The 17,521-nt window shown below is 37.3% G+C and overlaps 2 protein-coding genes across 8 annotated transcripts in view; one reads left to right on the top strand and one right to left on the bottom strand.

Moving 5' to 3' along the window:
- The window catches only part of CCNT2 (cyclin T2), a 27,358-nt gene extending 24,074 nt beyond the window's left edge, over positions 1 to 3,284 (top strand). For all 7 annotated transcript variants that reach the window (XM_052674842.1, XM_052674843.1, XM_052674845.1 and 4 more), the window contains one exon: positions 1 to 3,284. This exon is cut by the window's left edge. The gene's annotated coding sequence lies outside the window, so the exon portion shown is untranslated.
- Positions 3,285 to 3,371: 87 nt separating this feature from the next.
- MAP3K19 (mitogen-activated protein kinase kinase kinase 19) lies at positions 3,372 to 17,506 on the bottom strand. Its single transcript, XM_052674808.1, has 9 exons — positions 16,976 to 17,506; positions 15,160 to 15,230; positions 14,532 to 14,616; positions 13,486 to 13,697; positions 12,865 to 12,908; positions 8,329 to 10,788; positions 7,084 to 7,233; positions 6,168 to 6,865; positions 3,372 to 5,141 (listed from the first exon to the last, which is right to left on the bottom strand). The coding sequence occupies exons 2-9, from the start codon at positions 15,197 to 15,199 to the stop codon at positions 5,075 to 5,077; spliced, it is 3,756 nt and encodes a 1,251-aa protein (XP_052530768.1). The 5' UTR covers positions 15,200 to 15,230; positions 16,976 to 17,506; the 3' UTR covers positions 3,372 to 5,074.
- Between the last annotated feature and the right edge of the window lie 15 nt (positions 17,507 to 17,521).

Raw genomic sequence — 17,521 nt, 5'->3', positions numbered from 1 at the left:
TTTCCTATTTTGATTCTAGGAAATTGTGAATTCTTGTGGACAAAATGTTACTATGCTACACTGAGATTCAAACTGATTTTTGGTTTCTCTATTTAAAAAAAAAAGTCCATAAAATTCATTGGTTTTGGTTTTCAGTGTAACTGTAAATATGTGAAACTGTATTTGTCTTTGTGTTTGAAGCTAAATTTGGTGTGGTAGTAGTGAAGGATGAGAGGGAGGGAGAGGATACGCAACAAGATGCCAGTGTTCCCTGGCTGAAGCCCACTGCACATCATTGAGTGGTGTGGATTTCAGCCTGGGTAAGGTGTTTGAAATATGTGAAAATTAATGGGATCAGCATCAGCCTCACTGAATAAATGCAATAAAAGGCTAACTGACAACACTGTTATTCTGTTCCTCACTGATTACAGGGTTTTTTTGTTGTTGTAAATTTGAGCACATGCATTATGTAATTTGTAAAATGAAGTATTAGTGGAGACCTTGCTACAACACTATTGAAAATCTTCCCTTTTTGTGAGATAGGAGGTTTAGAGAATAGTGAGATTCTTTTGTGTGTTGAATCTTAGTTCTGTTCCTAATGGTGGAAGTGCTGACATGTATCTCACTGTGATCTGGTACTTCGGTATTTGCATAAACCGGCAGTCCTGTATGTTCTTTTGGCAAACTGTAAATATAAATGTTTCATATTAGCATAGCTGAATTTTTGAGGTACAGACATTTGTGTGGGATTAGAGAACTTTATTTCTAAGAACTTGTAAAAAAAAAAAAAAAAAAAAAAAAGATATTTTCAATAAAATTCCCTACCTCACCTCTATTGTGCAGAAATTATCCCATTTCCTATGTTCAGTTTTCTGACTTCATTTGTAATGCAAATATCTTTTTTGTTATTAGCAAAAATAGTATTTTCCATTAAATCAATCAAATAGTGAACTACTTTAAATTTGAAGCATAATTTATTTCCTTTGTTTCCTTCACTGTATGGTGCTCAGGTTTAGGAACACATGGTAAATAGTATTTGCACACAACAGAGGCAAATTCTAGAAGTTTTTATGGCATCTGGAGCGATGCATGTGTCTGCTCCCTAACTCTGCCTGTGTGAATTTAATTGTAAAGGGATTGGCCATGGTTGATACCGCTTTGGTTTTTTGGTACCTTCATGGCTGGGGGGAGGAAAGTGAAAGGGGAGGAGGGGAGTGACAGGAACCTTCTCTTTGTAAAACCATGGGTGGAAAGGTTCCTAGTCCCCTTTGTGTAAAGGGGATTTGAAGAAACAATGTGTTTGCTTTCTTTAATCGCAGTTGTAAATACACATTCTGAGATCTAAAAATAGAAAACAAAATCTAAAAGATTTCCAAGTTACTCTAAGATGAGCTAGCCAATTAATCCATCCTTTCTCTGAAATATTTAACTCCTTACGCTTTGGGGGGCTGGAGGGGAGAGCGAGAAGTTCTCCCTCATGTTGCTGCAGGGAATGACATTCCTGGAGAAGGAATAGCCTGCAGACCTGGATAGAGTGAAATTAAATCAATAATCTTTACTCTTAAAAGTCGGAGGTACTTGGTTTTTGTTCCTTTATGTTCCCCCAATCAGACTGAACCAATTTTCTTGCCATAGTTCAGAGGCTGTTTTGGCAATACCTGTAAACCTCACTTTCTGAAGCTGCCTCATGGCTTGGGTCCCTTTGGGAAATAGGGGAGAAAAGATTGGTCTGCTCTGGGGGTTGGAATCATTTCCTCAGGAGAGATTTTGATCTTTTTAGTTTGAATGCAAGAACTGGACTTGAGATAGGGTTGTAGCAAATAGCACCAGTTCCTGCTGAACTTTGTGAGAAAGGCGTGCAAGGTGATTGTAGTTTTGAGCCCAAATCTTAAAGATTGTGGGTTTTCTGGGCTTGATGTCTGTGTCCTTCAGAAAAAGATCAGTGCATGTATTTTGAGAGGAATATTTTAATGTCATTGGTGTCTGTAGTTTCAAGACCAGTGCAGAATAGTTGGGTTGGCAAGTCTTAAGAAAGCTAACTTTTTCCTGAGAGACAGCTCAGAGCTTTAAATGTTATTAATAGAATAAATATTAGGTATCCTCTAAAAAGGTAAAGGGACGTGCTTTCACACGCTCGAATTTTAACTCCAAACGTTGAGGAATCTTGGTGTTACAGTGTAGCTGTACCTGCTCCCTGGTAGCTTGCATGCTTTTATAATGCATTCTTCACTGCTCTTTTGCTTCTGGCCCACAGTTTTAGGAATACTGTGCTATGTATAAAAGAAAAAACTGAAGGCTTGCCCTCCTTAAATACAATAAATCATAAGGCAAGTGTCCCTTTTCTGAGTCAGTCATCATATATTTAAAAAAAAAAAAAAATTAAGGTTTTTTCAACAGTTTATCTGAACTATTTGGATTCTGATGTGAAAAATCTGTCATCTCCCTATGTCAGAAATATGCAGTTGTCAGACTTGCCTGTAGAATGTTCTACTATGCCAGACCCAGCTGAGCTGCTTGAGATGCCCCAAATCAACATGACTGTTTAGCTGTGCTGAACAAGTGGCTGGTATGCAGTTGTGTATCCTTGGGTCTCAAACATGCTTAAGCTTAAGGAATTTTTGTTGCAAGCACTGGCATTGGACAACGATCTCTCTCTCTAAATCCAGTTAAGCAAAAGCAAAAATTCACTTTCATATTCTGGTGAAATTCTCAGGTTCAGGTTTAAAAACTTTAATGCTTATTAAAAAAATGGAAATTAACTTTAATTAGCTGAACTAAACATTACATTCCAACTCTAAACAACAATTACTAACGTGAATATTAGGGAGCTCAGACTTTAGCAGAGGATGTTAGTTTTGCATATAGGATGTGTGTAAGGAGGAAGGTTCATAGCTCTGAACATTTATAATTAATTGCATGTCTTAAAGCATTCCCACTTTTTCCCTGTTCCCAGTATCATTTCATGTTAAACAAAAACTCATGTTTACGTTGCAGCCTTTTTGGAGACATTACCTTAATCTTAGAAGAATTTATATACTTTATGGACATAATTATGTACATCCTACCTGAGTTCATGTGCCAGGGCTTCTACCTTTATTCAGCAAGGTACTTCAATGTGAAGATGCTCAAGTTACCATGGATTTTGACAGGAGGACCAGCCGGTATTCCTCAAAATGGGACTGATAACTGTTTAAACTTGGAAGATTTCTGTAATGCTAAGATTTCTCTTTATACTGGCATGATGTTCTGTTACTGTAATGTGACATCATACCTACAGAAACTATTAATAAAGAATTTTGCTAGAAGTACTGATTTCTCTTCATTTTTATGAAATTTAGACCAAATAGCTCTCTGAAGCCAGGCTACTGGAATAATATAAGATTTAAAAGCTATTTAAGTAATTGAAGAGCTTGACGCTCTGTAGAAAGTTGATGTTCTACAAACCAACTTTTTGTTGCTTTCCTTCTTCCCATTTTGTGAAACGCCCATTTTTGATATCACTGCTGGTGCAGAAATCAGGGCCTTTAACTTCTGAGGGCTCAGCCCCTAAAAGTTCCAGGGCTGAATTTTACTGCATTTCTTCTTAGAACCCAGCCACTCACATCATAAAGTTCACCACATTTTGTGTCTTATTCCCCCAAAGTCTTTACTGAGAAAGAAGCCCCACCAGGAAGAGGACAGTCTGAATGCTGATACCTGCATCATCTTCTATTGATGTATCAGAATATTTTTCAAATTTATTCTCATTGCATTCAGTTAATAGTAGGTAGTAGCCAGTTAGTGTAACTACCCGTAAAAAGGTGCAGACTAAGACTATGTCATCTACATGGTGCTCACTCAAGTGTTTCTCAAAATAGTTCAAGTCTCAGGTAAAGGATGTTCAAAATTAGTAGTAGTTTCTTGAGTGATTCAAATGGTACCTTACAGCTTTTGCAAACAAGAGAAAGGCAATGCTTCTATGCTTCTGCTGCTCTGTATCAGCAAACAGAAGCTTGAGAACTACAGCATGTCATTTGGATTGAAGAGGGCAGCTAAGAGAATCCTATCAATGTGTATCCATTCCTGATGAGGGGCAATCAAGAAGATAGAGCCAGACTCCACTGTGTTATCCAGTGGTGGGACAAGAAAAAGTGGGCACAACTTGAAATACAAGACAGCCTGCTGAAATATTTTCAGTATGAGGAGATTTGAACACTGGAACGTGTTGCCTAGAGGAGCTGTAGAGTCTCCATATTTGGTGATACTCAAAAGCCAAAGTAACTGAGCAATCTGTGTCTGCAGCCCTGCCCTAAGCAGTGCAGTTGGAATATACCATCTCCAGCTGTCCCTTCCAACCTCAATCCATCTGTAACACAAAACTGTCCATAAAATCCCATGCATTGTTAAAAAAGAAGATGGTCTCAAATCTCAGATGCATAATTCTAGAGAGACTAGGAAATTGCCTTGATGTTAGCTTAATAAAAGTACATCTGTGTGCAGCTGGGTATCTCTTGTCATTATCACCACAGTATCCTGAGGTTGATAAACCTCCACAGAAAAGGATAAGAAGGACTGGTATGTGTGTACTGCACAGTTTTTTCCATTCACCAGCTACAGTTAAAAGGCCCATCTAGCTGAACAACTTCAGTACGTTTTATGCCAACATAATTGTGTGGTTTGGAGTTTCAACAAGATCTTCACAGACACATTTAAAGACTATGAGTTTGAGAAGAGCTTTCACAAAGCTTTTTGCATCTGTAAAGCTTTCTGCTGATACCATTCATGTTCCATAGGTTTTTACAGAAAATCAGAACTCCCAACTTACCTTACTTGTCATGTGCTCACGGTAGCAGGTTTTTTTCCCCTCTAGAATCTCCTCAGAAACAACAAAATGTGTGCCCTTGTGTTCATAGTGAATGAATGCCCATTCCATTGAGTACAGATGTGACAACAAAATGTTAAGCACTGTCTAAAAATAGACTCACTGTCTACACAACCAATCTGCAGTATGTTCTGCTGTTACTTCTAACTCCAGTTTGTTCTGATCTTTTTCACAAGCAGAAATACTTTTCGTAATAGAAAATGTATTACTCACTTGACAGGAGGTCTGAACGATTCACCGTCTTCCTTTCAAAAAGGGATGGTCCAACAGCTGCAGAGCAGAAGGGCGTTCATGTTGATCTCTGCATTGAGGATTTGAAAAATCAGTACATCAAATGGATGTGCATGCATGGAATGTAACTATTTGTAAAAGCTAAATGCATACTAAGGCATTTATTTTCTTCTTATTTCTCCAGAGATTAGTCGTTTTTGGGTTGTTTTTCAAAATTTGTTCTTTGTTTTTTTGTTTTTGTGTTTGTTTTTTTTTTTTAATAAGACTGACAGAAAGGATGGCAGAATTTGTGGAAAGATGCAGTTGGCATTTATGACTTATAAATGTGGAATAAAAAATCATTCTTCCACTAAAATCTTTCCAAAACAGAGTAATCCTGTAAATTTGGCTGTTTCAGGTGCAGAAAAAATTTAAGGAACATGACAATGATTTGCCTGAACTTGTGTCTGTCAGTCTATTCTGTCATCTCCAATCAATGTAATTCACATTAACGAGGCCATTTGGAATTACAGCATTTCTAGAACTAAGAACTAACCTTTTCAGCCCTCAGTTTGGACTTATTTCAAAAGCAAAACAGGCAAAAGGATAAAGGATGCTGATTTCCTTAATAATAAACTAATGGGAAAGAAAGAATGAAGGAGTCACTTACATCTGTGGCACAATGAGATGATATAGTAAACTTTTGCCACTATCGACACACATGAGGTTTTTGTTCATTCTTGCTGCTGGTGGTTGTTGACTTTCAGTTTTTATTTTGTTTGTTTATAAGGTCAATACTGTATTAAAAACTCTACCTGTGTATTTCCTTCTACCTTAACAATTCCTACCACCTTCTAAATACTGTTCTCTCTGAGACAAAGTGTATATGATGTTGCTGACAACAGTTTTTCTGGTTACTGTTACATGGTTCACATTTAACCATAACAATTCTAATCCAAAGATTAGAATTCAAGCTTCCTGCCTCTGAGGCCACTACCATGCCCACTAAATAACATGCTTCTCCCTAGTGACAAAGTCTGATCTTCAGATATATGTAAAAAGCTGCAATTAATTTGCTATTCATTTCATAAAGATTTTCAGTTAAAAAGTTACATACCTGGTTAAGCATGCGTGCACAAAGTCCACTGCAGTTCCAGAGAATCGATCAGGTAGGGAAGGCATCAGTCCTCTGTGAGCCCCAATATAGAACATGGCTGCTACCCTGTCCATGGAAGCCAGGGGTGGTTTTCCTGTTGCCATCTCAAACACTGTGCAGCCGACGCTCCAGATGTCTGATTTCCTCCCATATCCAGATTCAGTGATAACTTCTGGTGCCATCCAATATGGAGTCCCATGCACAGACTTGAGCATCTCGCTGTGTGTGCCGCTGAGGCTGACCCAAGCTAAGCGCCGGGCACAGCCAAAGTCAATTAGCTTCACTATTCCGTTTGGCATGAGCATGACATTATTGCCCTTGATATCTCTATGAACGACACAATTGTCATGTAAATATGCAACCCCCTCTAGAATTTGTTTTGTGTATTTACAAAGGACAATTTCTGGCAACGGACCAAAACGATTAAGAATACTGGAAATTGAGCCACCAGGAACAAACTCCATGAAAATACTTAAAATGTTGTCTTCCAGACAAGTTCCTAAGTAAGTTACAATATTGACATGCTTCAATGTCTTCAGAAGATCAACTTCCTCATGCAGCTTCTGGTACTCCTTTTCTGTAGTCAGTCGATCCGACGTATCCAAAAGAACCTGCTTTACAGCTATTAATTGTCCCTGGTTTGTCAGTCCGCAGTACACCTACAACAAAACTAGCATTTATTAAAATGAAACATGAAATTAAAGTGTACGATTACTTATTTTACATTACTTCCTTTTTTTTCTGTCACCTGTCGTGTCTCACTGTATAATGCAAAATATTTAAGTTATTTATTGAATAAGAAAGTAGTCATTTAGAAGGTAAGACATAATTCTGAGATAACCGGTGCATCCCCTAGCGTACTGAGACTGCAACTTACTGTGCCATAGGCTCCCTTTCCAAGGACTTCACCTCTTGTCCACATGATAGTGTCTTTGTTATTTACATTGCTTCCTGGTACGTGAGTAGATTCCTCAAAGTTCAGCAGTCCACTTTCTTCACTTGATGCCAGAAAGGATTTTCTGTAACTCTGCTTGGAACATGATGGTTAGTGTGAGGAAAAGGAAAGGAGGAAAAAGACCCCATATTATTGTTATTTTTTACAGACAGTAACTCTCACCTGGCATTAATCTTTTCTACAGAATTACATTTATATATAATCCTTGCCTGGCACATCGATACAATGGCTACGCTACCTAAGACTACATAAATATTTTCAAATATATATCACAATAGTAAACAATCTGAAGATTACAGCACCCCATCTTTTTTGTCATTGAAAGCAAGCCAGGAAGAAGGAACACCTACAAGAACAGAACATATATTGGCTTACTATTTTATTTTATTTTTTGGTCATATAGCTAAAGTTTGCTAAGGGGGAATACAACAATTAATTTGCCCCAGTAACATATATAATCCAAGCCTCATGAAAACAATTTGGAGGGGAATTCACAAGAAGAAAAAACTGCTTTAAAAAAAAAAAAAAAAACACACTAATAATTACTGCACCCATCCACAGATCCCTAGAAGTATGAATGGAGGTATATCTGGCATTTGTGTTTGCAGAAGCATAAGGAAGTGTATCGAAACACAGTGAATTAATCTTCCTTGTAGATTTGTAGTTTAAATGGAGGAAAATCTAAGACGGTAAAGGAGAAGCAGTACTGGCAGGTATCATTAGTAGGTAAGGTTTCATCACAGAGCAAGGGCCAGAATCCAACTAAGCCTTCTGAGCTTGAACTTTAATTAAACATTACTTAAACAAACGTGATAAGCCAAAACTTGTAGTTAAATCAATTAAAGTAGCCTCTCCCTTTTTTTTTTCACTATAATTTCTCAGCATCTAAGTGTTTCTGGCTATGTCAGTCATGCCTAAGCACCATCTGGCCCATATCAGACAGACAGCATCCAATATCAGTATCCTCATCTGAACACTGGAAGTCCCAGTGGGCAGCTGGCCCAAGGAGAAGAGACTTGGTCATTAATGAGCACATATTACCAGTACTTTAGTTAAGCACTGATTATTGAGCTAACATGAAGACTCATCTTTCATCCAACACTTTGCTGAAGCATCACTTAAAAGAGCAAGCAAGTTAGCAAGCAAGTTACAAAAATTTAATTTTACCTTCTCTAGATCATTATCTACTATTTCTCCATCTCTGTTCATTATTTTTCCTTCTTCTTTAGTATAGGTATTCTGCGTTTTAGAACCTGCATATTTTGTTCTTGAAGAACTGATGTCTTTGTCTTCAAGCATTAGCAATTCTGCAGCCAGACAACAAAGCAACTCATCGGTTACATCCTTATTACCTGCCCAAGACAAAATGTTTCGACTTGTCTGGAAACTGGGGCTTGTAACATTTGTTGTCTGAATCATTGAAGGCTGAATGAGTTCATTTGCCAAAATACTGTTCTGAGGTGTGAATGACCAACTGTGACTTAATTTGTTTGTAAGGAATTGACACTCCTGTCTATCTGAAAAGGGCAATGCTTCTCCTTGATTTAGAATCTTGAAGGAGGCCCGGTCTGATTCCAGGCTTTTGCAGCCATTCATATCCACTCTGTACTGGGGTACACAAATGTTCTGGTCTGCTGTTATTAAATTGTTACTTAGAGCAGCACATTCTGTGTAGACTTTATCGTTGGGCTGAAGAAGACCCTGGCTACAGGAAGCAGCTATCTGATGGTTGGGTAGAGCCTGACTGTCTATAGACTGCTCCAAAGAGGCTTCTTTAATAGTTGATAACTTTGAATCTGAAAGAATTTCGTTTGGCTTGATTGATTCTGGAAGCTCTTCTAAAAATATAAGCTGATGATCTGTGTCTCCATGAAACAATGTCACGCTACTTGAAGTTTGTATTTGACAATCCGGACCGGAAGATACTACATTATCTTGCTCAGCGTTGCTACCACTCAATTCAATACTGTTGTTGTTTGCAGGTAAGCCTTTCTGCTTTTGTTTAGTGACAGATATGGTCTTCTTTGGCTTAGAATGTGTTCTCTTTTGAGTATTTCTTATTCGGCTGCTGTCTCTTCTTTTACTGCAGGTAGAACTGCAGGTGCTAGCAGTGCATCCCCCAGGTGGAGCAGAACAAACATCTCTGTAAAAACTGTTCTCAAGATGATCAAGCTGGCGCACATGGGAATAGACAGGAGTTCCAAACATTTCATAAACATCTGGGCCTTTGTCATTGGAATTTATTTTCTTGAACATATCACTGTATTTCAGTTGTACAAACTCTGAAGCAGATTGTGCATATTGTACAGAAAGCGGAGTAACAGGTTTCTTTGAGATAACTAGATTTTTGCAACTGCAGGAAGAACTTTGCTTTTTAACTTTCTGAAAACTCTGAAGAAAATTACATTTGTTGGCTTGAGGTATTTTTTTTTGACACTTCAGGAAAGTCTCAGAACCCACACATGGCAGTTGCAAAGATGGAAAAATCTGCCTCTTGGCATTCCTCTTTTGTGTATTATGTTTTATGGAAATCTCCTCAGAAATAACTAAGCCTTCAGGTGTCCTTGTCTTGCTACTCATTTTAGATTTCGATGAACATTTGTTTCTATTCAACTTTATCTCACTTTTGTCACTGTCTTTGCGAGCAAGAACATTGAAGCTCTGACTGACATGAGGAGGCAGGCTACGAACAGTGCTCCTTTTTTTGTCAGGATGTTTAGCAATGCGTGGTTTCGTAGGTAGTTCTTGTTCAGAGAAAGTAACATGGACAACAGGAACGAGCTCACTTTGACCTTTTGCAGTCACTTCTGACATTGCTTCATTTTCCATTTCAAACTTGAGAAGACACATATTTTCTGTTTGTTTTCCAGAACAATCTTGCACTTCTCCAGGAATTACAGCAGCTACAGAATTATATTCTAGGACATGGCAGGACTCAATCACTTCATTTTTACACGAAGAATCTAAATTACAATCACCAAGCATGACGGGTTCACTCTCAGCATCTTCACATGGTCTACAGTGCAGTATTATGTCTGTAACGTTTTCTTCTATACCAGTTTTATAGGAATTCTCCTCTCTTTCTTCCTTCTCACCAGCTCTTAAAATATCAGTGTTTTTTGACACAGGAAACAGAGCTGTGGATATTCCACAGTTTTTCACAGCATTATTTGAGTTCAGGTAAAAAAGACAAGTGTCACAAAAATTGTCTTGGATCATAATATCTACATTCTCATAAGCCACTGAAAACTGGGACTTCTGGTCATTCTTTTCAGTATCGGCAGCTGCCTCATCTTCTGTCCATTTCAAATTGTTTTCAATTTCTTCTTTCTTATTGTTAGGGTACTCATAATATTTATTCTTGCTGAAGCAGTACAGGCCTTCTGTTGGAGTGAACTTCTCAGAAATTGTAGCCACAATCACACCTGAAGACTTTTCAGCTTGTCTTATTACTATATTGCCTAACTGATACTGATAAAATTTAGTAGCTGATTTTATAGGCTGAGAAATAGACTTCATAATATTCAAAATATTTCTGATCTTGGTGTGCTTATTGACAAAAACATCATTTAGAGGAGCAAGATGAATGGTTCTTACAGGCTGAAATGTCACTGGTGGCAAATGGAACTGCAATTTCCATTAAAACAAAAAAGAAATTAATGATGTACTATACAGCAGACAAAGGTAAAATCTAATCATTAAGAACCAAACAGGTGAAGGAAAAAACATCAGAGCAGGATATATTGATGGATATGTATTAATGTGACATATTCCTACATTTAACCTAATATAAAATGTAATATCAATACACTTAGAAAATACATTATTTTTCTCAGATTTACTGATTTTACTCATTTTGTTGTGGTATAGAAAGTGGGATTCCTTGCTACAAGGCACAAGTCACTTTCCATAATCTAAATACAGTAAGCCTTGGCCACACGTACAAATAATATCATCAGTTCTTAACTATGCCTTATGCTATCTAGCGTGCTTGATACACAAATTCAAAGGCTGGTCAGCAGTTTATCGTGCCAAACTTTTCTTCTCGCTGTGCACACAACCCTCTAAAATGTACTACAAGAGAAATTATATTCCCAATGGAACCAGATCTCATGAAAGCAATTTTTAAAAAGCAAAACTGTAATATTATAACTGTTTGCTATTTCATCCATGGGGGAAAAAAAAAACCCAACATTTTTATAAATTATTCATTAGTTTTAAAAGTCATTACTGTAATTCTTCACATGTAGGTCTTCCATGTGTTCAGTGTAGACTTGAGAAGCTCATAAACCACGTCAGATGGAATACAGATTCAGCTCAATAGCATTTTGTTAGAAAATACCACAGTCCACGCTACGTTTGTCAGTGAAGTCATACAGATGACTACAAAAAAGCCACTTAGTAACATAACAGCTAATGCAACAGCCTGTTGTGCTTAGGATGTATTTTATTTTCCCTCCCCTCTTTCTTCTCTGCCCCTTCCATTACTTGAAAGTTACTGCACATCTTTGAAAGAGAACAAATTTGAGAATTTAAATACTTTATTGTGATTACTCATATGAACAGTGTGAATAATTTTCTGAAAATATTTCTATTTTTTGCTACATAGGAAATGGGGACAAAATAAGCTCTAATAAGCCGTATGCTTTTATGCATATGAATGCAAGGGAAATAATTACACAGTCATATGCTCTGAGTACCCATCTGCATGTCTATATTCAACATCAGTTAGCAATCTGCAAGAAATTTTTGTTGCATTCCACGGACAAGCAGAGGTTTGAATGTGCCAGGGAAAGCAACAAGCAATGTTTTGAAATTTACAGTTCAGGAGGCTTTGTCTGGTATGCATGGTTTTAGTTTGAATGCTCTGTAATCCCAAATGATAAGCTCTAGAAATCATCAGAGCCTAAGATGTGACATAAAGCTGTATTAAATTACATTTGACATCAACTAACTTACTTTTCTTCAACATCTCCTTCAGTTGGCAATGCTTTTCTTTTCCATAGCTCTTTTTATGAACTTTTGCCAGAACTTGCTGTGAATGCTTTTGTATTCTGCAGTAGGTACACTAAAGTACACAGCAGATTTAACAAGTCTCTAGTTGAAAGGACAATTAATTAATATCTATAAAGACCAAATCCTCTTTTTAAGAAATACAGTGAATTTGATCTGCTGTGGCTGTTAAAGCTCAGTTGCTGTGACTCGCTGACTCGTGAAATGACAAGCATGACTGCAAGTACAGGAGTTGCCACACATTTTTTTGTCAATAATCCTGTTTACACTTCTCAAAAATTTTCATGTTAAATAGTATTTTAATCAACCATATAAAGTCAGGTTGGTTCTTCAGTTTGGCTTCAATTTTATACAACCCATCAACACAGTAAAATTGCACTGCTTTGTTTTTAAATTGATCAAAACTAAGTATCCAAGGCGTGTAACATACAGAATACGCACACCTAAAATTAAGTTATGTATTTCCATTTTAAGATGTTCTATATCTTTTTAAACTTCCAACATTTAGCCCTCAATAATCCCTGCTGTAATATAATAAACTAATATAATTTCAAACATTTGCTGATATTTATCATCACATCTATACAAATGCTTGACGATCATCTGAAAAGAACAAGCAGAGAAAACTACCCAGACTTCTTTTGTATCATTACTTTTAAAGTTTTAGTTTTATACATAATATAATCTTACCTCAGACCTCTTGATCCTTTTTTCTAGTATTGCTATATTAAAACCTTAAAAATCAAAACACATTAGTGTTAGTGAGAAGTAAAACAAACTACAATTTTCAGTACACAAATATTTCAAACTGTAGGGTTCTGAGGACCAGACATTTGTCTAATTTTGGTTGCAGAACTATGCTATAAATCTGCTATAACAAAAAAAGTGGAAAGTTACAATTGCACTTTCTATAAAACACAGTGAAATATAGTAATACAAAATATTTTATTCTAATAATTTAAACAATTATTTCTTTTAAATTTTAGATGTTTGCTGACTTCAACAAGTAGCTAATTAATTCAATTATGAATTAATTAGTTCCAGGAGGAGGAAAAGAAGTAAAAGAGACGTCATCCCAGCCCTGCCTAGAATTCCACTGTACATTATGAGGGGTCTATTTTATTATACAGAGTAATCAGAATTGCAACATCTTTTTTTATGTTGCTTTTCTTTATCTCCTTCATTCCCTAAATACACACACACATAATTAAAGAAGACAGGCAACATGGCTGAAGCCCACTTCATATGAAAAATTCATATGAAAAATGTTTAACTTTATTGAAGTATTCTGACTTTTAAGCTTGAACTTACTTTGTTGCATATCCTTAAAGCATTTTGGAATGTTGGATTCTGGGCATGAGGCCTGTAGCAGAAAGCTGAAGTCAAAGCCATGCCTTATGATCTCTTTCTTCACCAGGAAAGGTAGAGAGGTGTGCTGTCCCATCTGTAATGTTAACTGCTTTTTACTTTGACAATGTGCCACTTGTTTATCTGGCCACAGTCTGGTTGTTGGTGTTTTTTGGCTAAAAGACAAAAACAAAAACCAAAATACAGTGTGAAAATAAGTGGAAGGCTCCTACTCAGTTCAAATAATCACTCAACTTGGGACTAACAGGAACAAGAAACTCATAAGATGCAAGAATCCCAAAGTGTTTTCTCTTCCTTGATCCATCTAGGAAGCCGTGGCTCTCCCCAGCAGCATCTAACTGCTATGGCAGCAACTGATCACAAATACCAATGAATAACAAACAACACAGACAAAGAACCAGTATGAATAGGAAAACATATTGCCCATCTCCCCTTATTGATAAGAACTGATTGCTTCCAGCATGTATTTTTTATGAAAATACATCATCAGGAAAGTATGTCAAAAGAATTCTGAAGACCAGGTGGTGTGCCTTTGTCATTTATAAAATATGCTATGGCCTGCCTGCAAGAATAGAGGCTGTATGGATAAGACTCAGATTTCTGCCATCTGGTTTCTGAAGAATGGAAAATTCAAGCATGGGGAGGAAAAAAAAGAAAGAACTTTGATTGAAAAGAGGTCGAAAATACAGCCTATCTTAAAAGCTGCATGCGAGACAATTGCGTTTTTACTTAGGTCAAACACTGATGTAAAACCATAACCAGGAGTAGTTTCTCCTGTTGTACCAACCCACTTGTTCATGTAGCGCAATATCCTGCCTCTATCTGATCCTGCAAGGATCAGCATTGACACTGGGAAGAAAGAAATGCTATACAACTCATAGCTGTATCTAACAGCTGGCACAAAGCAAATCTTTTCAGGCTCAGACTAATTCCTGCTTTGTCTTCACTTTTGGATACCTAACCACAAATTAAATATTAGTTCTACTTACCTACTTTTTCCTAGAGCTTTGTATGAATCACAGATTTCTTTCACTATCTCATCTGCATTTGGAAGAGCAACAACAGCTCCACGACCTGCATCAGTACATCAGTGTATTAGTACTATATTGCTGCATTGCAGAAAACACTAGTATACTGCATATCATTCACTCTCCAAAGCAAATATACTTAATTTTGGCCATTAAAATATTATTGAGATGTATCAGGGGAAAAAAAAAAGAGCAAATTTGATTTGAATCAAATATTTCCATATACTTTTTGTGGTAAATTTTAGACATTTGAATGCTTAAGCCTAAAATAACTTCAGTTATTTTGGTAAGTATAATAATTCAATCCACTTTTAAAAGCAAAGGACATCTTTAAAAAATCCGGTTACATCTTCTATTTCAGTGAAACAGAAATAGAAGAAAAAAATGTGGACAAACTCATTTAGAAAAAGTATTAAAAGCAAAACAAATCTCAGGGCTTTTCAAAGGCAGAAATAACTTTAAGTTTGATTAAAATTTTTTTGTGGATGTTTGATTTTAACAAATGACAAGATCTCAAGCTAACATGGTCCTTTTTCTTCTCCAGATACATATATTCCATTTCAGAGATTTCATTTCATGCGTTAGATACCTTCTGTGCTTCTCCTCTTAATTTTCTGCTTTTCAGACATACTGTCCTTAGATGTTTTAAGGTCCTGAAACCTGAGAACATGTATCATTAATTGATTTCCAATCCATCCAAACTAGTAGATCATACTTCACTACTTTGGGATCCTATACAAGATAATAGCAGAATTTTACAAGTACTTGAAATTATGAAAAATTTGTAATTTAACTTAATGTCCAATGCCCCATCCTGCAAATATACAAAACAAAGCAGTCCAAACACAATTATTATTGCCAAAAATTCAGCATATGCTATGAAGAAATGAAAACTCTCAGTATTGTTTGCTGATATCACCCATATACAGCAGACCAGAAAGTCAATGGGTAACATTTAGAAGAAAATCTTATTTTGAACATATCTTTTATTGCTTATCCTTATTTGATCAAAACTCTCCCTTAGCAAAAGAGATCAATAACAAAAAACTTTCTGAGCATAGAACAGCTCATACACTGCAATCTCAACAAAGTCTCAGTGATGACTGTTTCTGTAATCACGACGCAGCTCCCACCAACCCTCTATCCTAAGAAACTCAAAAGATTCTTAAAATTAATCTCAATTTTTTTTTTTTCTGGATTTGGGCTCCTTCTGAAAAACTTGGGCTTCTGTTTCTCAAATGACAAGAATACATGACGTAATGAATCAGTGAATTGAAATATCAGCTAGTATTTATATTACATTTCCCACTGTCCTTATTATTTAGCAAACAACTCAGTTTAAAAAATAGAGATGAAAATGTCAGATATGCGTACAAATACACAGAAATAAACATACTTTTAAAGATATATAAAAGATAGACTTGAATTCATTAGAGTTACACAGAGCTACTGAATGCTAGAGAGGAAGATTATAAAGTCCATAATGGAAAATTCAGTAATAATGTGCCTAATATGAATAATGTGTGCATGGACTTTTCTCCATCTAAAGGTAAATAACATTTTCAACATTCATTACACATTTTATTACAAGTTATCCCCAACAGGAACTACCGCTGGCAATGGTTTGGGGTTGGGATTGTTTGCTTATTCGTTTAGCTCATAAATACCCATTTTTAGTCATTTCATAAATGCCTTTTATCCTTTGCACTTGAGCTCAGGGCTCTCAGTAGAACTACTAACGGGAAAGCAGCCCAGTGTTGCAGCGCTGCCAATGGTAAGATGAATGCAACAGATGGCAGGTAGCAACTCTGTCCTTCAGAGTCCTTCAGGATCTTGTCCTTTAGCAATGGTTCTATTTCAAAGTCACAACAGAGGTCAGTGGAAACGAATGGCACATGTAGCTCCTGCTGGATTCAGCATTTTGCCATTTACCGTTAGTCAAAAAAATGAATGTGACTTTTGTTTCTCATTCAGCATAAGGTACACAACATGCCTTCAGCATGCATCAGCCTTCTCAAGAGACTCATCCACTTATCTTAGATTAAATTAATTACAACAATTCTGCATGACACTTGTGTGTGTGAGAGAGAGAGGAATAGTGCTAATACCACACAGTGCTGCACCCTGTATCGGGCAGTACTGTCACTGGAGGCTTACAAAGGAGGAAGCAGAAGGACAACCAATATTCTGCAGAACAGCAGCTGCAGAAGCAAGCACTTTTGACTCCTCCTTATGCTGAACACCAGATACCCATTAGAAGGGTCACTATATGAGCCTGTTAAGAGTTATATGTTGAACTTTGCCAAACTTCCTCTTTTTTGAATGTTAAAAAATAATAACAATTAAAAAAAATTCAAAATAACAGCTGAAAAAGCTCTATAAAACAGACCGAGGCCAGCCCTTACCGTGTGTTTCCACAGCGAAGCACGGCAGAGGCAAGGATTCCGCACGCAGCGCGCGGGCGGCGGGGCTGCGGGCTCAGTCCCTATTCGTGTCCCTATCTCTATCCCTGTCCCTACTCGTGTCCCTGTCTTTATCCCCGTCCCTATTCCTGTCCCTGTCCCTATCCCTATTCCTGTCTCGGCGGCTCGGCCGGCCCGCCGCGCTTCGTTTACACCGCGTTGCCACGGCAGCGGGCGGCGGAGCGGCACCACAGCCCTCTCCCTTCTCTCGATGCTTTCAGCGCTTCGTTTACCTCTACGTCATTTTCCTCGCTATCACCACTAAATTCTCACTAATTATTCTCTGTCTAGCTGCAGGTAGCCTTATGCAGCAGGCCTTGAGGATTACGTTATTTATTTGTATATCTGTGATGGAGAAATAGCAGTTTGTACCGCAGGGAGGCGGAGAAGGGGTAACGGTCACGGACTGAGAGTTTCGGAGGAAACTCCTGTGAGGGCTGGCAGACGCTCTGCTGTGTGAGGGACACCGAGCCCCGTGGGGACACCCCG

Source organism: Tympanuchus pallidicinctus, unplaced genomic scaffold, assembly GCF_026119805.1.
Source record: "Tympanuchus pallidicinctus isolate F22 unplaced genomic scaffold, pur_lepc_1.0 scaffold15, whole genome shotgun sequence".
Classification (NCBI taxonomy): domain Eukaryota; kingdom Metazoa; phylum Chordata; class Aves; order Galliformes; family Phasianidae; genus Tympanuchus; species Tympanuchus pallidicinctus.
The sequence above is the reverse complement of the archived record's forward strand: the minus strand, read 5'-3'. Positions and strand labels throughout refer to the sequence as shown.